Below are 26,349 nucleotides of genomic sequence, written 5' to 3'. Positions count from 1 at the left end.
TTTATCATCTTTAAACAACTGAAAATATTAAAAGTAAATGATTTTCATATTTATCAATCTGCTATTTTTATGTTCGAATACATCAACAATTTACAACCGTTCTTCCATGATACTTTCATCTCAAATAGTAAAGTACACTCCTATCCCACTCGTCATTGGAACGACATTCATTCAAATAACCCGAAGCTACTTGTTGCTCATAGATCTATTCGACAGCATGGACCGGATATATGGAATTCTCTGCCCGAATGAACTAAAGCATGTACATCACCTTTTCCTTCTAAAACAAATATGAAAAAGCACATTATATCAAATTATGGGGATTAGCTGATATCTATTGTAACCAAAAACAAAATATATTAATTTTAAAGTTTTTATACCCCCTCCCCCGCCCCAGTCTCCTAACATCAAACCAATCAATAAACATATTTAAGTTTTGTTATCTTAAAAGGCACCTAGTACCGCACGCCTGCTGGGCTCATTCACTTACACCAGCACTCGCCTCACTCACCTCATTCTCTGTACATATAGTGTCTATACAATGTTTGATGTCGCAATGTGATACCAGAATGACTCTGTTTTTTTTCTTTTCTTTTGTTTTTGATAAGTGTACATGATGTATGTTTTGCCCACTTTCTTTATTCCTCTCTTTTTAGGCTGTTGTATCTTAAAGGGAAGATAAACCCCAAGAGCAATGTGGATTGAGTGAAAGCAGCAACATTAGTAGAACACATCAGTGAAAGTTTGAAGAAAATCGGACAATCGATGCAAAAGTTATGAATTTTTAAAGTTTTGGTGTTGGAACCGCTGGATGAGGAGACTACTAGAGGTTATGACGTATGAGTGGACAACAATACAAAGAAAATATAAAGAAAATTCTACAAAAATCCATTTTTCATGAAAATTACAAATTCCATCAACTTGATATTGACATATGTTAAGGGTAGCAATTATTCCCCCTGCTTTCTGAAAGAGGTTGGTCCATTGCTCTTTCATGATTCTAGAAAAGTGAATTTTTGTTGAATTTCCTTTATATTTTCTTTGTATTGTTGTCCACTCATACGTCATATCCTCTAGTAGTCTCCTCATCCAGCGGTTCCAACACCAAAACTTTAAAAATTCATAACTTTTGCATCGATTGTCCGATTTTCCTCAAACTTTCACTGATGTGTTCTACTAATGTTGCTGCTTTCACTCAATCCACATTGCTCTTGGGGTTTATCTTCCCTTTAAAGCTATATGCCTATTTGATATTTGATGACAGTCTTCTGCATTCACACTCCCAATACATGTGCCACAATTCAGTCAGATCATTTGATTCACTATATCCCGAGTGGTTCCCAATTGACGTCTTCTCTTATTCTTTTTTTCAATCTGTACATGTGTAAGGCGACAGACAAATACCCCCTCTTGGGTCTGAATTTGTAGACTAGTTCCCCAATTCTGTTATGTGCAAGGTTACAGGGATGGTACAGTATTGGTGGAGATGAAAATTGGGCTTTTAACTTTTTGCAAGATACCAAGAAAACACTTATGATATAGTACAGAACATACCATTTTAAGAGGAATTCAAAGTATATTTGATGAAAATCGGGTTTGGAATGACTGAAACATCAAAAAACAAAGTAGAACAAAGCGACCGTAATAAAGTGTGGGCCCCACACTCCATTAGAATTGCTCTTTTTGGGATATCTCAGCCATTTCAAAACAAATTTTCATCAAATAAACGTTGAATCCCTCATAGAATTACATGTTCTTTCATATTTCATAAGAGGTTTCTCACTATCTCACCAAAAAATGTTAGAAACCTGAAATTACTCAACCAAAACTATACGATCCCTTTAAAGCTTCTGCCATCAGGTTCTTGATCCTCGACAGTCATTGCCCTTTTTACATGTAACTCCCCAACACAAAGACCTATTGATTAGAGACAGGCAGCTCGGATGGACTGGCTGAAGTGATCATAACATTAATAGTCCAGTCAAAATATGGAATGACCCAAAACAAATTGCAACAGAAACTATTCCACTTGCATTTAACCTGAAAGAGCTATCAAAACAACATATTAAATGTTCCCTAAAATTCGAGTGGTGGATCAATGCCTAATTTGCATAAATTCAAAATGGCCGCCATTTAACCTATTTATGCTTATATCTTGGGACATAAAACCCATAGAAAGTCCGATCTTGTGTCTAAACCTATGTTTTTTAGGTCAAGGAATACAATTATGACATCAGTAGTGACTTAAAAGTATTCCTTTGTACATAATTTGCATATATTTGCATATAAACGCATCCAAAATGGCCACCATAATGGCCTTTTAATATTTCCGTAAATAAAACCTGTAGAAAGTAAATTCTGGAGTCTATACCTAGATGTTTTTCACGTCAGGGAACACAATTATGATGTCAGTTGTAACTTAAAAAGCATTCCTATATTCATAATTTGCATATATATGCATATAATCATATGCAAAATGGCTGCCATATGGCTTGTACATGCCCCTCTTTCTGATTATTTCATCCGTAAGTGGGTTCCTTTGTGTCCCTTATCTTCACTGTCAGGAATAATTGGTGCAATATTTACATTCAGTAGTAAGTCACTGAAAATCTGTATAAATATACATATAAATATATTTTTTTTCAAATCTCTAATATGAATACTTTTCTACTTTTAGGATGTACATATACATGCAGCCTGGTGCACAATGTTGATTGTGATGCCTGTATTTATTAATTCATGGGCAAAGAACATTTACATTTCACAATCTTAATGAACATCCTTATACCTATAGTTGAATGAATTTCCATGAATTTGCAAGTACTTTTGGGCCTACTTTACTATGATTTGTCTATGAGTTGATATTACTATGATTTATCTATGAGTTGATATATACAAAAGTTACATGAGTTTGGTATACATTGTAGTAAATGTTTTTGTCATATTTTGGTGCCTTGGTCACTCAATGGGTGATTTCAAGTTCGGTGCTAGTGCTAGTGCTGGTGCTAGCCCCCAAATAACAGCACTAAATCGAGCTCCAACACCGACGGTCAGATTAATGAGGCGATACCGATCAAAATTATCGATCACCAGCACTAGGTGTTGGAATCACAGCACCTCGAGCTCCGCGGGAATTGCGCGACGAAAAAAGTGATGGCGCGTGATTACAGTCAAATATTAAAATATGTAGCCAAAACTGCTTAGTTTAAGACACATAGTGAGAAAGACGGATTAAAATGCCACAAATTTCATCCATTCCCCAAAATATATCTATCTTAATTTTGCTCCCAGACTCAGATTTATATAGCTATGTCTAGAGTGTTCGTGTTCTTTACGTGGGCAACAACTGCATTAGCATAGACTTTGCACGTAAAACGTGCATCTATTATTGAAGTGAATACGGGTCTCGCGCGGCAACGCTAACACCAGCACCGAACTTGAAATGACGAAAATGTTAATCCCTAGGGGCTAGTGTTAGTCAATGGCGAAAAAGCACGTGAATCGCTAACACAATCGGCGGAGCTCGGTTCAGCAGACGACATTCAACACCAAGCCCAGCACCAGCAACTGGAAATACGTCATAATTTTTGAGGTCAACTCCCAACACCGACGTGATTTCAAGTTCGGTTTTATCGCCGGTGCTAGTGCTGAGATAGCACTAGCACTAGCATTAGCACCGAACTTGAAATCACCCAATGTGTTTTTGAACAAGAGACCCATGTGTTTAGAGCTCACCTGAGTATCTCAAGTTTACCTTCCATGCATGGAGTCTAGTGGACTTTTACCTAGGCAGAACACATCAAAGTTGGAAGCCTTTAGAGATCTCCAGGGCCCAGGGAGACATGACATCCATATGCTTTTATTCCATGACACTGGTGAAAACACCTGCCAAGTTTGTAGAAAATGTGATCATGCATTTCCAAAAAGATCAAAACTTAAAACTGGTCCCTAATGAATTAGTTCTTTCAGCAACCAAACGGGGACACTCCTGGATCTGCCATGAAGCATTCAAAAGTATCTTCTACAGTACAGGGTCCCTGTAATCATGGCCTTTTTCCTTTTACCCATTTCTGATTCTATAGGAAAAAAAAATGATTAGGATTCCCTAATTTGGGGGATTTGGGGCATCTTGGAGTCCCTATGAGGTTCATGGTACCCATGTGACTAAATAATATGATATTCTATCACCTGCCAAGTTCGGTAGAAAAAAAAAAATTCCACACTTTTTGTAAAAATGATGAAAGTGTGAAAATTGGCCCCCAATTTAGTACAGGCCCAAAGGGGATCACCCCTAAATCTGCCATAAACAATCTTACGAGTACATTATTTGCTCAAAGCACTTATGCTTTCAGAAAAGCAGAGACTCTAACGCTACTTCTTTCAGCGGTTGATATGGGCCCCTTTGAGACTGTTTTCTCAAAATTTCCTGCCCTCAATCCAGAATTTGTAGTTTTCCCGCTAAAGATGGCTGCGTGTGTCTCTCTCTTTTTCTCTCAAGATTTTTTTTTTTTTTGCGCATGTCACAAATTCAACACCCAAGAGTCATAGAGCCCATGAGCTTGACACTAGACAAATAAGGCCCACGAGTCCGACACAACGCAAACAAGGCTTTTAAGTTTGACACAAAGCAAGGAAGACCGAAGACCTTTTTTTTTTTTTTTTTTATGCTGACCTCATTGACTTGTGGAAAAAACCCAAATGTTTAAAGCAGGAGAACAGATCCAGGGATGATCCCCTTCGGATCCGAACCAAATTAGGGACCAATTTTCACACTTTCATTATTTTCACAATTCTTTTTTTCTTTGGGGGGGGGGGGGGGGTGGGGGTCTACACTATTGAGGGTACTTTCAAGTGTTTCATGGCAGATTCAGGGGTGTCCTCTTTTGGCCGCAGCCAGGAATAATTTATTGAGGACCACTTTAAAGTTTTGATCTTCTTTGTGGAAACGCGCATGATCACATTTTTTTTTTACAACTTTGGCAGGTGTTTGTTTTTGCCAGTGTCATAGAATAAAAACATATGAATGTCAGGTCTCCCTTGGCCCTGGAGGTTTCCAAAGGCTTCCAACTTTGGTGTGTTTTCCCTATGTAATAGTCTGCAAGACTGCATGGAAGGTAAACTTGAGATACTGGGGGGCTCTCAACCCATGGGTTTCTTGTTCAGAAAGTCATTGAATGACAAGGCACCAAAATATGACAAAAACAATATCCACACAAAACTCATGTAATCTTTGCATATCAACTCATAGATAATAATTCTCATAATAAATTACTGATGTACTCACCTCTTCAAAAAAAAAAAAAAATCAATTGCATGTAATAGATCGTCGCCGGTCACACGAACCGTCGAATCCCTCAGGTTTGCGTAAGAATGACAATTCAAAAAAATCGCGTTTGAAGTTAACCCATTTTTGACTTATGGTTGCTACACTTTCATGTCTATAATTTCCAGTTATTTTTGTAGTACATCAGACTTCAATTCTTGCCCTAACTTGTGAAGTTTTTATCGAATTGTATTGTTAACAAATAAGCGGGAAATCGTCAAAGAGCTGCATGCATGTATTTTCGGTCTGCAAAGAACGTTGTCATTTTCCGTGTGTGTCCATATGTACATGTACATTGAGCGTTGTCATTGTCAACACATGTATTACATAGTACGCGCACTGTGCGCGCGGTCAATGAACTGTTGAATCTCAAAAACTACACGCAAGTCAATGCGCACTGATTCGTCGGTTCGGTGACCGCGCGTACTACAAATGTAGTACGCGCGGTCACCGAACCGTCGAATCGCCTGAATTGTTTAACACACGCGTCTATGGGGAAAACAAATAATTTTCACAAATGGAATTACATACTTCTACAAAAGTGATAACTACGTAAAACTTACACCGAATTACACACTGAGAATTTCAGAATATGCAGTATGGAATGTCTACTATCGAAATGATTGAAAATCTCAAAATCGAAAATTTGACCCAAAATCGAGTGATTCGTCGGTTCGTGTGACCGGCGAGGGTATGCATTAAACATTAAGACAAATTCTCATATTGTATGCAAATATGAGACGTTTCAAACAATTCAAAATTTTCCATTTTTGTGTACCTATTGAGCACATGTGGATGCTAATTTGGAGTTAAAGTTGAGTGACAACTGATTCTGTTTGATACTGTTTACATTGATTAATGTTCAGAGGCTTTATTTGAGGAAATTATGGGTGTTACAGTACTTGCAAATTCATGCAGGCTTAGGTGTAAAGATAATCATTTAGGTTGTGAAATGTTAACGTTCTTTGCCCTTGAATTAGTAGATACAGACATCACAGTCAACATTGTGCAGGCTGTATGTACACGTATATGTATAATAAAAGTAAGTGTATTCATATCTAAGTTATTTGAATAATTATATGTACATTTTATGCAAATTTTCAGTGACTTACTCCTGAATGTAGGTACTGCAGCAATTACTCCCGGCAGTGAAAGTACGAAACACAAAGGGACCCACTTACAGATGAAATAATCGGAGATAGGGGCATGCACAAGCCATATGGCGGCCATTTGCATATAATTATATGCATATATATATATATATACGTATATATATATCGTCGCTGGGGTGACAAGACCTTGTATCTCAAATTTTGGTGAAAATGACTTTTTTGCATTAGTGGTCAAATAATCGGTTAAGTGATGTCCTGTCCAAATCCCAGCTGTCTTACCCCAAAAATGAAGCTACCACGGCATGTCAAAGGAACGGCTATCCCATTCAGTATAGTGCTTTGGCCGCCATGTTTTTTGGCTCTCCTGAACATTTGACATTTTTGAGATACGAGGTCTTGTCGCCCCAGCGACGATATATATATATGCAAATTATGTATATTAGAACGCTTTTAAGTTACAACTGACATCATAATTATGTTCACTGACGTGAAAAACATAGATATTGATGCGAAAATTTACTTTCTACAGGTTTTATGTGCGGAGATATTAAAAGGACAATATGGCGGCCATTTTGGATTCATTTTCTATGCAAATTTGTGCAAATTATGCACAAAGGAATACTTTTAAGTCACTACTGATGTCATAATTGCATTCCTTGACCTCAAAAGCATAGGTTTAGACACATGAACTGACTTTCTATGGGTTTTATGTCCCAAGATATAAGCATAAATAGGTTTTATAGCGGCCATTTTGAATTTATGCAAATTAGGCATTGATCCACCACTCGAATTTTAGGGAACTTTTAATATGTTGCTTTGATAGCTCTTCCAGGTTAAATGCAAGTGGAACTGTTTCTGTTGCAATTTGTTTTGGGTTGATCCCCTTTTTTTCATATTTTGACTGGACTATAACCCGAAACAGCCATTGTGAATCATCCACCGTCAGATGCAAGCGGCAACGTTGACAGCCCAAAGTGTTGATATCTAGATAAATTATCCCAAACTCCAGGAGGGAACTTCTGCCAAATTTTTGTTTTATATTGAGTGGTGATGGCGTTGACTGCCTCCTAACCTGCCACACATCTGTCTTGACCACTATCCCAATGGAGCCCTCCAATGGAGCACTCAAATGACTTGTGGTTTAAATGTCCAAAACAACTTGATTAATTCCTGGAACATTTCTTTTATTAATCTGTCATCCCTTGTAGGCAGATCATGATACTTAGGACCAATGAGATGGGTTTATCCAAGATGAAAATCATTTTAAGCTAATCTCAGGACCTCCCCAAAAAGTAATAATTATGGGATGGAAATATAAAGAGTAAGATTAAGATGAGAAGTGATGTGGGTGTGAAGTGAGCTGTTTTAGTGGGTGTGTCAATGAATGTGTAATGACCTATATATCCCCAGCCTTTACCCCAAACCCTCAGTCAGTCAGAAGAAGAACAGTCCCAAAGCCGCCCCGGGCAAAGTCCCAGCCCCAACTCCAACCCCATCTCGGCTCCCGTACTCCAGATCCCGTTCATCTCCATTATTCATCTGTAACGTACTAATTTTTCCGAAGCTGCATATTTTTAGAACATATTCCAAGTTCCGACTGGAAATTGGACTGTTGATTGTCAATGTCAGTAAATCCATTTGAAACATAAGCAATTTGAAATTGGACTGTTGTGAACGCCAGTAACTTCATTTGGAACGTCGAATAGTGCCAGTTTTGTCAACGGGCCCATCTCATTGAAGAGCCACGTCTTTATCAGTCCAATACATTTAAAGAAAAGGAACCCAAATCAGCAATGCACTTGTGCATAATGATCAGAGGAAATCCAGCCCAGCAGATGCCTTGTTCCTGAGATGCCCAAACCCCCAGAGCCGCCACATCCCTGGAGACGCCCCATCCCAGCAGTAGATGCCCCATCCCTGGAGATGCCCCGTCCCTGCTGTCACCCGTTTCGTCAAAAGGAAGACCTTCGTGTTTACGTTTTGTGCGCACATTACTTCGGACATTTGGAAACTCACGGCAAACAATATAGTAAGTGGCCACACAAACTAACTTCATTTCTCCACTAACTTTCCCTATCCCTTCCCCGTATAGAAACAGCTAAAAGGCCAGTGTGTTTGAGAGTGTGATGTGTGTGAGAGTTGATAAGCTGCCGTTTGGTTATTATATTGAAATGATCACATTTTGTTAAATGATCTAAATCTACACAATACGCGAAGTTGTTGTTGTTGTCGCGGCCTTATGTATTTCCTGTTTTATTCCGGCGTTGCTGGATTGTCTATCTCCTCCCGAGCCGTCGGCTCCGGGCAGCTGCGACCGGTGCCGTCGGCCGCAGGAGAGTATCCTGCATCGAATGGCGCGGGTTTCGTCACCTCTCCGCCTCTGTGTCGACGTCGAGGATGAAAAAGAAAAATTAATTAGATAGATGCATAATGCATTTTGTGCGTGACGAAAGAGCCGAGCGTTTTAATATTCACCAATCCTGCGCTGGACTCCTACTTTCTCGATAGTGCATCTTTTAGCTTGCAGAGACAGTGGGATACTAAAGATGATGGGGTGCAGAGAAATCTCTGACATCTTCCGGTGGACACGCACGCCCGCACACAATGTACTCTGATCCACAGAACTCTACACACAGAGTGTGTGTAGAGTTCTGTGATGTATATTCTCGGGTACGATATGCCAGTGTGTGGCCTGCGCCTGTGTATGTATTGACGATGGTCACACCACATGAAACACTATCTGCGTGAGCGTAATATGGACTCTCATATGGAGGTGCGGTCGTCATACAAGGGCACTTCACGTACAGTGTCAGTGACGTTCGCCATTGGCGATTGTTGAAAAAAACAACGAATGCTGTTATTTTGTTGTATTTTGCACAACTGCAGGATACTATGCAGATCAGGTACGTCATTTAGTTTACTCTCAAGTCGGGTATCATTGTACTCTGACTGTTTAGGACGGCTAGATATCCACTTTCCATATCAGATTACATGCGCCGCTGTCCATTCGTTTACTGCAAAACTGCTGTAAACATGAATATTCATAAGATGAGCGGACGTAGAGGAAACCCTCGCTTTGCCGACCGCCTATTTTTGAATTTACAAGTGGAAATAAAATGGGTGATTCTATTGTCCATCAAACCAAGTTTTGGTGATAAGAATAAAAAAGAGGGAGCAAATGAAGACACGAATATTCTTCTTTCTCCCATAACGTGGGAAAAAGAATTAAAGAAAAATATATGAGGCCATGAGACCCATGGATTCCCACGGGTGCCTACTTATTAAACCAAGTGACTATGATCTCCCCCTCCCTAAATAATAATGATTATTATAATGATAATATAATAATAATAATAATAATAATTATTATTATTATTATAATACTAATACTAATACTACTAATACTAATAATAATAATGATAATTATAATAATAATGATAATGTTAATGATAATATGATAACAACAATAATGATAATAATAATAACAATAATAATAATAATGATAATGAATAATAATAATAATAATAATAATAATAATAATGTACAGTCTGAAGCAGATAAACGGGTGGTTCTATGATCTATCAAACCAAGGTTTGGTGATAAAAACAAAAAGAAGAGAGCAAATGAAGACGAAAATATTTTAGTTCTCTCAGCACAATAGCAACAAAAACACAACTGGGGTGGTCCTGCTTGGCACAAGATTATGTATGTTAGTGCAGTGAAGTAGTTTTTTGGACAGCTTGCGCAGGACTGTCTTCAGAAAAGCTTTTTATCAAGAGCAGAAAATGGGGGGGGGGGGAAACAGATTTTTACAATTCTTAACAAACTAACATTTCTGCCTCCCTATGTTGATCATCCCTTTATTATGACTCTACTCTCTCCTCTCCCCTAAACAATAATAATGTTAGTAATAATAATAGCGATAATAACAATAACAATAATACACTGAAATAATGATAATAATACAATGGGCCAATGCAAATGAATGGGGAGGGGGTGCTATGATCCATAACTAAGAGTGGGCAGAAGAGACACAAACAGGTACTGGATTGTTTTAATGTTTAACATGAAATATCAATGATAATGAAGCTATTTGAAACGTCTATCAGTCCTAGAGTAACCTTGACATGACCGAAAAAAAAAAGAGAAGATTTACTATCCTTGACTGATAAACTTTTTCCTTAATTCCCTTGATTCATCCCCATGTCAATGAATTATATAAAATAATACTAAAACCGAATGACTGTGATCTCCCCTCCCACAAAATTACAATTATGATAATAATGATAATAATAATGATAATTATAAAGATAATAAAAACAATTAACAGTATCAATGAGATAAACGGGCTGTTCCAGGTCCATCAAACCAAGTTTTGATTATGAAAACAGAAATGAGGGAGAAAATGAAGACAAAAATATTCTTTGTGTATTTCATCTCTCAAAACGTGAAGAAATATTAAATAAAAAAACAAAGCCCTGAGACCCGTGAATTCCCATGGGTGCCTAATACTTATAAAACCTAATGACTATGATCCCCCTCCCCAAATAACAATAATAATCATAATAATAATATAACACTAGGGGTCTAATAAGAATAATAATATATAATAATAACTAGAAATATCACTTAAGGTGATTAATACCCCCGCCCCATGACGACAGTCTTACCCAAGGAATGATCTTTCCTTGATCTTCTGCCATTTAAATGCCGTTACCATGGCAACGCAGCTTCCGACACGTCCGAAAAATATGTCTTGCACATCTTCCCACCAAGACTATTGTGTGTGCCACATTTCATAAGCTTTTGTCAAAAACTGAGGAAGTAGTTCAATCCACAAGATCTTTCCTTGATCTCCTGCCATTAATATGCCGTTACCATGGCAACACAGCTTCCGACACGTCCAAAAAATATGTCTTGCACATCTTCCCACCAAGACCAATGTGTGTGCCACATTTCATGAGCTTCAGTCGAATATAGAGGAAGTACTTCAATCCGCAAGATCTTTCCTTGATCTTCTGCCATTTATATGCCGTTGCCATGGCAACGCAGCTTCCGACACGTCCGAAAAATATGTCTTCCACATCTTCCCACCAAGATCAAGGTGTGTGCCACATTTCATAAGCTTTGGTAAAAAAACTGAGGAAGTAGTTAAATCCGCAAGATCTTTCCTTGATCTTCTGCCATTAATATGCCGTTACCATGGCAACATACTTTCAAGTACTATCAAAAAATGCGTCTTGCACATCTACAACCAAAGGCACACATCTGTACCAAGTTTCATGGAAATTGGGCAAAAACTGAGGAAGTAGTTTGCAACACAAAATTTTCCATCATTTTGGCTCATAATACGTGTATGTGAGCTGTTACCATGGCAACATACTTTTTGTCACTGTCAAGAAATGTGTCATGCTGACCTATATCCTAAGACAAACATTCAATATGAATTCCATGAGAACTGGAAGAACACTGATGAAGCAGTTTTGCCATGAAGCATTTTGCCCTATATTTTACCAATAACATGCCGTTACCATGGCAACGCACTTTTTGCCACTGCAGAAATATGTGTCTTGCACATTAACATATTCAGATGAACATCTGTACCTAATTTCATAAAAATTGATCAAAAACTGTGGGAGGAGTTCGCGACGCAAGATTTGTACCCATTTTTGCCCATAATATGCCGTTACCATGGCAACGTACTTTTGGGTACTGTCAAAAAATACGTCTTGCACATCTACAACCCAAGACATACATCTGTGCCAAGTTTTATGGGAATCGGTTGAAAACTGAGGAAGTAGTTCGCGACGCAAGATTTGCAACGGACCGACCGCCCGACCGCCCGACCGACCGACCGCCCGACCGTCTGCTGATTCCTATATACCCCCTTCAAACTTCGTTTGGCGGGGGTATAATGATGATGTAGGCCTACAGTCTAAAGCAGATAAACGGATGGTTCTATGATATATCAAACCAAGTTTTGGTGATTAAAAACAAAAAGGAGGGAGCAATTGAAGGCGAAATATTATATTTTTCTCTGATAACGTGGGAAAAAAATAGGAATGAAAAAAAGCGAGGTCTTGAGACCAGCTGTGGATTCCCTCGGGTGCCTGCATGGATGCAAGAGCAGGGGGTATAAATGATATCAAAATCATAGTGTCAATAGTATCTCCCCGTTCAGACTAGAAGAATCTGTGGGCAGAACTTTCAGAGAATCTCATAGGCATTTTTGGTAATTTGTGTGTGTGTGTGTGGGGGGGGGGGGTGGTCATGGGTAGAAGAGAGGACAAGTAACGAAAAAATGAGAAAACTTTTCATTTTATTTCATCAATAAAGATGTGCAAATCGTATATAAGAGAAAAAAAAAAATAAAACCCCTCAGACCCGTGGATTTCCACGGGCGCTGCTAGTTGTCTAAGAGTGCAGGTACATGTATTTTGGAGTTTGAGGATTTTTACTTGACTTTTGACCCCTTTATAAGTTTATGCATTGAGAAATTTTCCAGGTATGAAGAAAAAGTGTAATTTCAGTATTAAATAGAAAAATGTTTGCATTTTAGCCTGGCCTTTGACCCTAAGATTCCAACGGGAATCACCGTCAGGTAGAACATGCATAAATATGTACTAAGTTTCTTGATACCTTGAGTCACTTTCAAGATATGGAGGAAAAGGTGAAATGTAGCACTTTCATTTGAGCTTTGACCTTTTGACCTTTGACCTTCTGACAGGAAATTTCCCAGAGAATCTCCGTTAGTAATACATGTATATATTAAGTTTCAAGAAATCCTGCAAGCATTGCATAAATGAGGGAAATAGTGAAATTTTGTGGAATTGACTTGACCTTTGACCAATGACCCCTAAATTCCCTAGATAATCCCTGCCAGTCAGTACATGCATATGTACCAAGTTCCATGAAGATAACTTGATCCATTTGCGAGATATGGAGAAAAAAAGTGAAATTTTAACATTTTCCCTTGACCTTTGACCTTTTGACTTCATAACCTGAAACTCTCTGGAAAATCTTTATTTGGTAATGGTAGTATATGTATATCTTCATTTTCAAGAAAATACCTTCAGGCATTGCATATGTAGATATGGGGGAAATAGTGAAATTTTGAGCATTTGACCTCTTGCCAAATTCACTCAAAACCTATTAATTAAGTGCCCCATCATACGTCATCCTTGGACCAAGTTTGGTGAAATTTGCTTCATCCAGTCTTGGGTTATCAGTGTAAATGGATAAATTTTAGGATTTGACCTTTGACCTTTGGCCGATTTCATTCCAAACCTAATCAAGTAATTGCCCCATCATACGTCATCCTTGGGCAAAGATTGGTGAAATTTGCTTCATCCAGTCTTGAGTTATCATCTAAATGGATACAAGAAACACCACGCAGAACTGAACGGACGTGTCTGCAGCAAAGCTCCCTAACTCTACGCATCAGCTCTCATCTTTTTGCCACCCCGGCTCCAAGAGTGAAAAGTTTGTAATTCAAAGGTGAATTTTGTTCATTGTAACATTACTACTGAGTGTTAAAATGGGGACACGTGTCATCGTAATATTATGTAACACAACATTGCTGTTTGATAGCTAACAGGTTGTTTGGCCTGCTCCCTGGATTTTGCTGTTATGTTATTTTTTTTTCTTTTGTTACACTGAAACACATGGTCATTGATACGAAACATTTTACCATCTTTGTCATGTCATGTGCTACAGGCCAGTTTTGGCTCGGGGCATTATGTACATAGCATTTTCATTGATGACCAAAGATACCAATCTTTGTTGTTGTTTTTTTTTTAACTATTGAAACTAGATCTAAGTATTTTTATCATGGAGGTCCCACCTCCCTGATTTTATGCATGCCTCTGTCATGCCTCTGTTATCGAGGTTTCCATGGTTACCGACAGCCTGCATGAGGTTGCCCCGAATGCAGAATTTTGTTTATTGTTATAATGTGTTGTCGTATGTCAGGTTCAAATTAACTGGATGACATGTTGTGGGGGGGTGATCCATATGATTGTTCATTGACTTGACGTCGATGGCAGACCAGTGTGTACTTACATTGATTTCTCGTTGCAATTTTGAATTAGGTTTCAAACTTTATTCCCAAAATATTTAAGATTCTCTCTCTCTCTTACCAACTGCGAGTTTTACCGTTATTCAGTTGCAAAATTTATGTGAAACTTTGCTGTTCATGTCACTCACATTACCGAAATCATGATATCGTACTCACTTCAGTTAAAAAGTTTACGTTTATTTTCGAAATGTTAGAACCGATAAATTCAGAGCTGGTCCATTGTTGTTTTGATTCTATGTTGCTTTGCGTAAGGCAGATAGTTACGGTCGATTATTACTCTTCAATACTTTTTACTTTCTTGTGTTTTTGTGTATCTGTGCTCTGCAGTCTTGCAGATCATGTCAATAATTTCGTTTCAATCACTCCTCTATAGTCTGTTACAGCACATCACGCACCGATGCACCTCATCGTATACACCCCGTGTATACAATGTGCACTGCACTTCCTGTTGCACCATGATATGCCGCTTTCACGTAATGTCACTCATTGTAAATGGATTCTGATTTCGGAATAGATGACCAACAGCTAGTCAACCACACAAGCCAGTACTTCACTATTAATGAATTTAACAGTCAATTTCTTTTAAATGAGGCAAGTCAGATTTGTGCTAATTTCAGTTTAATCCATCTCAATTCAAGAAGTTTAAATAAAAATTTTGAAACATTTGAACTATTTTTAAGTTCCCCCAATGATTTTCCATTTTCCGATATAGGAGTTACCGAAACATGGTTGCACACCAATTCCCTGGACCTATTTGGCATTGAAAATTACAATTTTATTCGTAATGACAGAAATTGTGGCATAGGAGGTGGGGTTGCCATGTACGTTAATAATCAAATTAAATTTAGATTTGTGTATTCCAGGAGCAGAAAGTTTATTTATTGAAATCTTAAATGATAATGAGAAAAATATTATAGTTGGTCCCATTTACTGTCCTCCAGAAAATGACATTCAATCTTTTCTTTGACAACTTCGACCAATGTGTTAACAAAATTCTTGGAGAGAGAAAATCCATTTATTTGATGGGAGATTACAATATAGATTTATTACAACCCACCCATTTCCATGACATATTACTTTCCAACTCACTGCATCCCCTCATCAATAAACCCACCAGAATAAACAACACCACCCACAGTAAAACAAGATTATATACTGTCTAACGTTATAACTGAAACCTGTACGAACAGCATTCTTTATTAAGATATATCTGATAACCTACCAATTTTTATGATTAATGATAAATTTGTAACAACCCCAATACGCCGCCAACCCAAACAATACTTGAAAATGCATAGAAATGAAATGCCACAAAATATTGATTCATTGAATCAAGATTTATTCGAAGAACAATGGAATGACGTCTTTGAACTCCAAGATGTTAATTAGGTGATCCGAGTATCCTCTCGGATCACCTTCTGTATCTGTACTGATTCTTTATTCTTCTTTCTTTGTTTCTTTCTTTATTTCTCCTCAAAAGTTGTGCAGAGGTTAGCTCAGAAAGTGCATTGCCTCTCAATGTCAAACTTACAACATATATGTGTCATGTCACAAAGACGACAGCGCAAGTAAAATCATAGTGATCAGTCGACCGTGACGTCACTATGACGTCATTATATGAAAACACATTTTCATGCATATCTCATTAATGGAATGGAATATTTCAATGAAATTTACGTCACATATATTTCAAGTCAAGTGGATTCTACTCATATTCTCAAAATTCATTTTTATTTCAAAACGCGCGCGTACGCGCGCGTTGAAAAATTTGTATGCTCAAATCGAGCTCAAATTTTTTTTGCACACGTTTCAGACCATTTGGAGCATTTTTTGAAAAATTGAAAAAATCGGACGGACGCGTACGCGCGCGCACATATTCGCACGCACAGCTAATATGAAATAGAAATTTTCCATTTTTTCACACGGATCGGATGTCCGAAATGTCGAGGAATGTTTATACCAAGTTTCAAGTCGATCCGACTCAATATGACGTCATACGGGCCCGTCAAATTCAAAATTCCGCGCGTGCGTCAATGGGGATACACAGTGCAACTATGCCAAAAAAACCACCAATTTTAAATCCGATTTTACTCGTCAGGATGGACGGTGACCCCCCATTTTCTTGACACATTCTGAAAGATGATGAGTTGTACATGTTATTTCATGGGTTGGCGATGCTGACAAAATGATTAAAAGATATCAAATTTCTTAATAAAGTAAAAAAAGTAAATTTTCAAAATGACGTCATCAAATTTCAAGTGCACTCGAGCGTATGTCACTTATCCTTTGCCAATTTTCACCCCAATTTCAATATGTTGTAGCTTATGAAATGCTCTTTCATAAATGTAATTACACAATTTTGATTACATGACGACATCACCTCGAAAAAATGGATTGAAGGTAACCTTGTCAAATTTGACCAGTTTACGTGTAATCTCTATGGGAGTGCAATTTTTATGTAAATGAAAACTGACATGACTATCTTTATCGAGCACTAGCTCTCTTATGCTTCGGTGAATTTCTCTAAGATTTTAATATGTTGTAGCTGAGACGTAGGGCTATCGTAAGTGTGCCCTTCGTTTTTTCAAACAGAGTCGGCATCACGTCCAAAAACTTGGTTGAAATTAAAGCTTATCTGCGATGTATTGAAATATTTCTTTCTTTCTGCTACTTTCTTTGCAATAACTCAAGAAAAACATACCCTATCACCACCATATTTTGCACATGTTCAGTTCATGTCACGTACATTATTTCATAAAATAACAACTACTTGATCAGACGCCATCTTGGGTATGTAAATTAGGGTCAAAGGTCATAGATGTTTCATCCTGTATCTTGGTGAATACATATCCTATCTTCCCCATATTTTGCACACGTAAAGACCATGTTACAGGGATCATTTCATAAAATAACCACTTTTTGCTCAGATGCCATCTTGTCTGTGCAAAGTGGGGTCAAAGGTCATATGTACTTCTTTTTCTGTCTTCGCTATGACGTATTTTCTCTATGGGAGGGAATTTTTTAGATGTGAAAATTGACATGACTCTCTTTATCGAGCACTATCTTACTTATGCTTCGGTGAATTTCTCTCAGATTTTAATATGTTGTAGCTGAGACTTTGCACTATCAGGACTGGAATCATTGATTAAAAAAAATCGGATCACCTTAATTTGTCAGTGATGACAAATTACAATCTCTAGTTCTTCTTACGAAATTTTCTTACAAAAATGATTAGATTATCCAGATAAACATATTGTGGCGAAAATGCGATAGGGCACCTTTAAAATATGCGGCTCATGCCCTTAATTTCTGAACATGTGTAAAAATCCCATAGAGTTTGCCCCCGTGCATTTCCAATGGAGAAATTGTATAGAAGGTTTTGGAACACCCTATAGTTTTGTGATACACCCTGTACAGAAACCAAGGTTAATGATGTCCAAAGTAGGGAAAAAGGCCAGAAGCCCTAGGGAAAAGGGCTCAGAAAACATTTAGTCATAGAAGTAGGGTAGTATAGTACTCCAATTCATGTTGATACATGATGGGTTAATAAGAAAGGATAAGTCACGTGACCCTGGCTCGAGAGGGTATAAATACCGCGAGCTCACTGCACAAGTTTTCAGTTGGGTTGGGGGGGTAAGTGCGGGTCCACAGCACTCTCTCCTTTTTGGTAATAAACTATAGAATTAATGGGGAACCACACAGAGCTTGGCAGAGAAAACCATCGGTTGTAACAGTAGGAAACACAATATAGCATTGCTGCACTGAACCGTATTTCGGACTGTCGTTTCCAAACCAGCCTCCTTCTTGCAACTGGTAGTCTTTGGTACTAGACCATGTAAATGGGTTGCGCAACCCATTTACATGGTCTAGTACCAAAGACTACCAGTTGCAAGAAGGAGGCTGGTTTGGAAACGACAGTCCGAAATACGGTTCAGTGCAGCAATGCTATATTGTGTTTCCTACTGTTACAACCGATGGTTTTCTCTGCCAAGCTCTGTGTGGTTCCCCATTAATTCTATAGTTTATTACCAAAAAGGAGAGAGTGCTGTGGACCCGCACTTACCCCCCCAACCCAACTGAAAACTTGTGCTGTATGGTTGATTGGGAGAATGCCTGGTTTCTAATGCGCCTAGTGAGTCCTAATGCCCGTATATAGACGTGGAATATGACTGCGTGCGAGCTATCTGAATAAGGTGCTGGTCAAATGATGTGCTGCTACACATAGTACACATTATACATGTAGACACAATAATTAGGGCTCTTGGACCGCTCCCCGGCTACGCTACAATATTCCTTTAACTCCCAAAACAAATGGAAGGAAAAGAGCTCGTCAACTCTGGATTACTCAAGGTCTTATACATTCCATTCTTACTTGAAACCGTCTTTACAAAATATCTCTGAGAAAACCTACTCCTGAAAACGTGAAAAGATATAAAACATATAGAAACAAATTAACTACCTTGATTCGAGTTTCACGTAAATCATATATTTCAAATAAACTCAAATCTAATAAGGATGATAAAAGTGCTCTTTGGCGGACCATTAATGAAATACTCAAAAAGAAACCTACGGAATGTCCTGATAGCATTACTCATAATGAAAATGTTATTACCAATCCTGACCAAATTGCAAATATTTTTAACAATTTTTTTTGTCAATGCTGGTCCTTCTCTAGCAGCATCTATTCCCATAAATGATATCAAAAATTATAAAGATTACTTACCTGAAAGTAATCAAAATTCTTTGTTCTTTACTCCAATTAATGAATCGGAAATTATTGATACTGTTCGATCTCTGAAATGTAGTAAATCCTGTGGGCCTGATAACTTAAGGGTGAATTTGTTGAAAAAATAATTTACCCCCTAGCAGCTCCTCTCACCCATATATTTAATCTATCCCTATTCAACGGTAAGTATCCAGACTCCTTCAAAATTGCCAAAGTTATCCCCATTTATAAAAGAGAAGACCCATCAATGGTGAAAAATTATAGGCCTATCTCATTGTTACCTGCAATATCGAAAATTCTAGAAAAAGTAGTTTACAAGCGTCTCTACTTGTTCATGATTCAAAATAAAATATTAAATGCGAATCAGTTTGGTTTTAGGAAAGGATTTTCTACTCACTATGCTATAATCAGATCTGTTGACAACATTATTGATGCACTTACTAAAAAGGAGCACATAATTGGAGTCTTTATGGATCATAGTAAAGCATTTGACACTATTGATCATGACATTTTACTTGAAAAATTACATAATTATGGCGTGAAAGGGATTACTTTGATGTGGTTCAGTAGTTATCTAACTCATCAAAAACAATATGTTGCATTTAAATCCAGTCATTCATCATATTCTAACGTGTCATGTGGTGTCCCTCAGGGATCTATCCTCAGGCCCCTACTTTTTTTGATTTAAGTTAATGATATTATCAATTCCTTTCCTCATTTAAACTTCATCTTATTTGCAGATGACACCAACGTTTTTTATTCCCGTAAGGACATTGCAACACTGGTTGATACACTAAATATGAAATTAAGCAACATCTCGAAATGGTTTAGAAGTAACAAGCTTTGAAACTTTCATTGAATATTGATAAGACATGTTTTATACACTTTCATACGCTTCAATCCCAACCCACCCTTCCTCAAAGTATTTCTATTGATGATACAAACATTGCCGAGAAACATTCAACCAAGTTCCTCGGAGTGACCCCAGATAGCAATCTAACTTGGAATACTCATGTCCAGAATATTATAACAGCAATATCTAAAGCAACTGGTGTTTTAAGGAGAATAAAATACTTAATTAATGATAAAAATTTAATAATGTTATATAACACCTTATTTTTACATGTAATGTACTGCAATATTGTATGGGGCAACTGTAGCAAAACTAAATTGAACACAATTTTTCTTCTTCAGAAAAAGGCTCTTCGTATATGCACACATTCACATTTCTTGGCTCACACTGATCCCATATTTTATTGCCTAAAAACTCTGAAGGCCTATGATATACATTTATACCTAACTGCCATATTTATGTATAAACACACTCGAAATTTATTACCATTTTTTCATATTGCCCTAGTAACCAATGACCATATTCACTCATACCCTACCTGTTGTTCCCATGATTTTCATTTAAGTAATCCAAAGCTTTTACTTGCTCAAAAGTCGATCAGACATCACGGTTCGGATACATGGAACACTCTTCCTGAGGAGTTGAAACAGTGTGCCTCCTTGTTTTCATTGAAAGCACACTTAAAGAAGCACATTTTATTACAGTATACTTCAAATACGAACTAAAAACAAATAATTTATATGACTAATGTTGGTCTCCCGATAGCAACATCGCATATCATTCCCTCTTCCAGCAAACCAATTCTATTATTTTAAATTCCAGCCTATCTGCCCTTGTGCACTTTCAAGCACTTGCACTTGCACGCACATTCACCACCATCACACATCAGAGTTTATTTTCCCCTGCAATCTTCGCAGCAGAATTTGTATTGTTACGAATCTAGTACGTGCCTACCTTTTCCTCGGGCCGGCCATCCTTTCAAGCAATGCTTACAATGGCGGCCCTCTGCAAAATCTCTTAACTACAATTGTTATTGTAATCCCTGCTGCATAGACATGCATACTGTATATTATATCTTTAATTTCCTTTTATATCGTTGTTTATGCAAGTGAATCGACTCTGTTTTAGATTTACTTTGTATGTTTTCCACATGTTCATGATTATGTAACTTAAGTATATTGATTTGCAGAAAATAAAGTATCTATCAAAAAAAAAAAAAAAAAAAAAAATCACGATTTGACCTTGACCTTTGACCTCTGGCCGATGTCACCCAAAATCTCATCAAGTAATTGCCCTATTATACTTTATACTTGTGAAATTCCACTCAATATTACTCAAGTTATCACATAAACAAATGGGGACAGAGGATGGACGTACGTACGTACGGATAGACGGACAACCTGAAAACATAATGCCTCCGGTACCCTTTGGGTGGAGGGATAAAAAAAATGATTTTACCACAGCAATTCACTGATTTCTAAACATTCTTCACAAAAGATGCCTTGCACAACTACACATTACATTGATAGCATGTGCAAAATTTCAACTGAATTGCTTTAAAACTGTGAGAGTAGTTCAATCCACAACAGTTTGTGTGATTTTTTGAAAATTTGCCATTGCCATGGCAACGCTTTATGGGATAATGACGAAAAAGGTGTCTTGCACATCTAACTATGGTAGTGGTCACACATTCCAAATTTAAATACTGAGGGATAGGTCACTCCATATATTTTTGTAGGATTTGTATAAAAACTAATGTTGCCATGGCAACAGATTTCTTCATACTCATGATAAAGGTGTCTTGCACAACTGCACATTACATTAATTGCATGTGCCAAATTTCAGCTGAACTGCTTTAAAACTGCAGAGTAATTACACTGTAAATCAACAACATTGTGAAATTTTTACAAAAAGTTGCTATTGCCATGGAAATGCATTACAGGATACTGACGTAAAAAGTGTCTAGCACATCTACTTATACATGATAGCAGTTCCACATGCCAACTTTTAGGTCAATAGCTAAAAAGAATGAGAGGGTAGTTTGAGCTACAAGTTTTGCGACCGACTAACTGCCCGACCACCTAACCTCAAAGTGATTCCTATATACCCCTATACACACTACAGTATATGTGGGTGGGGGTATAAATATCACTTTTTTAAACATGTGTTTTAAAAGTTAGCATGAAAGCTTAAACAACTAAATGATTTCTCTGTCTCTTAAATGTAAAATTTAAATGAAATTTATGAGATGGAATTGCAAATGAACATTGCTTTTCAGCAAATAATGAGTATTAAACAAACAACATATGATATACACAGGGGTTTGCATGTTTTTATCATATACTTCATTATTTTGTTCGCTTATGACGGAATTCTGATAAAAAACAAACAAACAAAAACTGCCCCTCCGGAGGATTTCGTTGTAATGGGATTGCACTTGCACTTTTTTTCTTTTTGCGCACTGAAGCTCAATCCCCTCTCTGTTCCTTCTCATTTTTACTCAACTGTTCCACATTGTTTTGTTTTGTTTTTTTTTTAAAATAACTTTTACGTTTCCTGTGATTCTTGCCTCTTGAGCATCACAGACTTCTTCTGTCAATGCATGTTATTTGCTTTTGGGTATGAGAGACTCTGTGATTTAGTCATATTTTCAGGTAACGTTAACTTTTTAAATACCGTACAATGATATATTGTAATTATCAGATATTTCTTTTCTCAGACCGAACGTCTGTGAGCAAAACTCTGAGTACCTTGAACAGTGCAGATTGTCTCCAAAACCTCATCAGAAAAAATGAAAATGCACAGAAGTTACAGTTTACATAAAATTCTGTTTACCTATAAATTGGTTTTAGTACATAGCCATACTTATATAATTTGATGGAATACAAGAATAAAAATGCAAGGGAATTTTGAGCTGTCTGTGCATCATTATCACATACTGCCTTAGAAATTATGAAACTACTGCTCTATTAAAGCTTCGCTTTATAGTACTTAAAGGGATGGTACAGTATTGGTGGAGATGAGAATTGGGCTTTTAACTTTTTACGAGGTACCAAGAAAACACTTATGATATAGTATAGAGCATACCATTTAAAGAGGAATTCAAAGTTTATTTGATGAAAATCGGGTTAGGAATGACTGAAACATCCAAAAACAAAGTAAAATAAAGCGATCGTAATAAAATGTGGGTCCCACACTTTTTTAGAATCGCTCTTTTTTGGATATCTCAGCCATTTCAAAACCAATTTTTATCAAATAAACGTTGAATTCCTCATAGAATTACATGCTCTTTCATATTTCATAAGATGTTTCTCATTATCTCACCAAAAAATGTTAGAAACCTGAAATTAGGTCTCAACCAAAACTATACGATCTTTTTAACTTTTCATCATTTGAGCTGAAAGTTTGAAAGAAAGGGCACTTTTGAGACAAATGTTCACTATAAGTCGGATTGTTTATGTCCCAGAGGTTTGTTAAAATTGTTATGGACATTTGTTTTATGAATGGGGTCCTGTTCCAGGATGGATAGCTAATCAAAAGAGAGTATGTAAGCTTCCTAACTCTTTCAAAATTGTGAAAAGATAATTTTCCATACAAATTATTAGAATTATGATAGACTTCCCACATATACATGTATATTGCACAGAGAGGGAGTAGGAGGTGCATTTTCAGAGCACATATTCACTATTTGCTTGGTTTTTCGATGAACCATTGTATAGTCCAAAAACAGGAGATGAGCCCCAGTCTGCTCCAAACATGGCACGCAGCCCCTCGGCTAGAGTGCTGAAGGTAGGCTGTACCTGCACCATCAAAGCAAGATGGTGTCTCACTGGCAGTTCAGTGAAAATTTTCTAATCATCACGACCGTGCTTTTTTTCTCGGAGGTTCACAGAAAAATGTTATTATAGTTCATGTTTGACAAGGGATGGACAGGAACTTGAAACATACATTGTAAATATTACCATGTGGCCAGATCTTAGTTGATTACGACTGTGAACAATATTGCCAATAATGTTTAGTGGGCTACAGGGCTGCACACTTACCCATTTTTTCTACTGGTCCGACCTGGCTGTCTGTTGGACCATTTACTAGTAGGTACCCAGTTTTTAAATGTTTCTACTGATCCATTCCTGAAAAAGTTACTGGTCCGACAGTGAATTTTACCAGTCAGCGACCGTCAGACCAGTGCCAGTGTGCAGCGTTGGCTACCATCTTTATTAGTAAACAGTAGATGCACTACCATGATGTAAGCTGGGTATAATCTTGCATAAAGAATGTTATGTTCCATGTACAGCCAGCAGACCTACAAATTTTGCTGGATATGTTCATAAGGTGGAACACCCGATTTTAGTACACATTACTGTTGGGACAACAAAGTAGAATTTGCAGTAGTAATAGAGACAAAGGTATCACAGATGTTCATCTGTTTAGGACTTTGATATTTCAGTTGTTCTCTGTATGTGTTCATAGACTTCTTTTATTTTTATGGTACATACCCAAGATACATCATACCCAAGAACACAGCCAGATAAAAGATGTCATGTACATGTAACTTTAAAAAGTCACATGATTGATTGAAAATAACACTTTTAAGGTATTTTGACATTTTAAGTCCTTGTCAAATACAAAAAACAGTCAAAAGTATACCAATCCATACACCTCCTGAAATAAAAATTTAGCACGTTTTGATATGAAACAAAAGAGAATGGTTTCTATGAAGATCATCCTGGTGTGTTCTCAGGGAAAGGGTGTCATAAAGTGTGAAAATTAGCAATTGTTCATCGTTCAGAATTCTCATCCATATATATTTTTTTTCCATTTTAAAAAAAGGGTGTCTAACTTACTGCAGAGCAGTTAGGATTTTATGATTAATGCCCCTACCTTATTATCTACCACTGCAGCAAGTGGCATGGCATCAAAGCAATTGTTGACAGCTTCCCAGACTTGCTGACCAACAGTAGGACCAAACTTCTGCTTGCACTCACTGTAGGAATACATCAAGATGACAAACTGGAATTATTACATTGTGATCTCTTCCAACCTCCCTGTTGTGATGAAATAATAAACACGTACAAAGAGCAATAGGGTTGAGTCAAGAAAACTGCTGTGAACAGCAAAGGTACACAGGCTACATCAGTATTCTGGTATGCAGCATGTTGCCATCACTTACTTCAGTTTGCTGTTCAACATGAACGAGAATACCTTGAAATCATTAGGTGATATGCTATTGGTGTATCACCTATTTTGTTTGTAAAGAATCTTCCTTTTTAGGTGATATGCTATCAGTATATCACCTATTGTGTTTGTCAAAATCTTCCTTTATTTTTTATTCTTCTTTCTTTCTGCAATATTTTGTTGGTAGTATATCTTAACAATGACATGACAGAATTACATGAAATTTTCAGTCAACATACACTGTATCTCATAACAATATCTCATTACAATAACATTTTCATGAAAATAAAAGAGAAACAAAAGAGAATGGTTTCTATAAAGATCATCCTGGTGTGTTCTGAGGGAAAGGGTGTCATACAGTGTGAAAATTAGCAATTGTTCATCATTCAGAATTCTCATCCACATATTTTTTCCATTGTTTTTTTTTATCGATCTGTGACGTCATCTAGGCACCATTTTGTGATTTTCAAATAATGTTAGATGATCGATCATATCTTCATAACTAAATGTCATTTGGGTATCATTTTCAGTAAAAAAAAAGTGCAAGTCACAACTGATCATCCTGTACTAAGCTAATCATCCATGTCATCATGACACGTGCATAAAAATTTTAAAATGCTAAAAATGACTTCCCGACTGGTTTTCCATGTTTCAGACAATTTTAAGTATTTCAAAAAATTCCGCGTGTGCGCGTCTGTGTGTTTTTGCATACACAGCACATAAGCAACATGAAAATGCACTTTTTTTCGCTTGGGTTGGATTTTTGATATATCCAGGTATTAGTAATATCCACTGGTTTCCGATTAATCTTGACCAATAAGAAAGGAATGGGGACGCATTGAAGTTAAAATTTGGTGTGCGTGTCTATGTGCAAATATGGTGAAAAAAACATGCCTTTGTTTATTTCGCCATAGCTCCTAAAAATGAATGGGGACCCCCTTTTTTATTGCATACTCCAAAAGGCTATGAGTTGTAAATAACATTCAAAGTATCAATATATCAGACAAATTAGCTGACGTCATATCGTCATCTGATATAGAAAAAATGGAATTTAATTTTTTCATGTACCATTTAAGATATTCA

At 37.1% G+C, this 26,349-nt stretch overlaps 1 protein-coding gene across 1 annotated transcript in view; it reads right to left on the bottom strand.

Moving 5' to 3' along the window:
• Positions 1–26,349, bottom strand: part of LOC140227991 (uncharacterized) — a 207,218-nt gene that overhangs the window by 34,890 nt on the left and 145,979 nt on the right. Inside the window, exon 15 of the mRNA XM_072308389.1 lies at positions 24,973–25,075. Coding sequence (XP_072164490.1) covers positions 24,973–25,075 — 103 coding nt within the window. The remainder of the gene's footprint in view (positions 1–24,972; positions 25,076–26,349) is intronic.

Source organism: Diadema setosum, chromosome 4, assembly GCF_964275005.1.
Source record: "Diadema setosum chromosome 4, eeDiaSeto1, whole genome shotgun sequence".
In the NCBI taxonomy this organism is placed as follows: Eukaryota; Metazoa; Echinodermata; class Echinoidea; order Diadematoida; family Diadematidae; genus Diadema; species Diadema setosum.
Note: the sequence above shows the minus strand (reverse complement) of the source record. Positions and strands in the feature narration are given on the sequence as shown.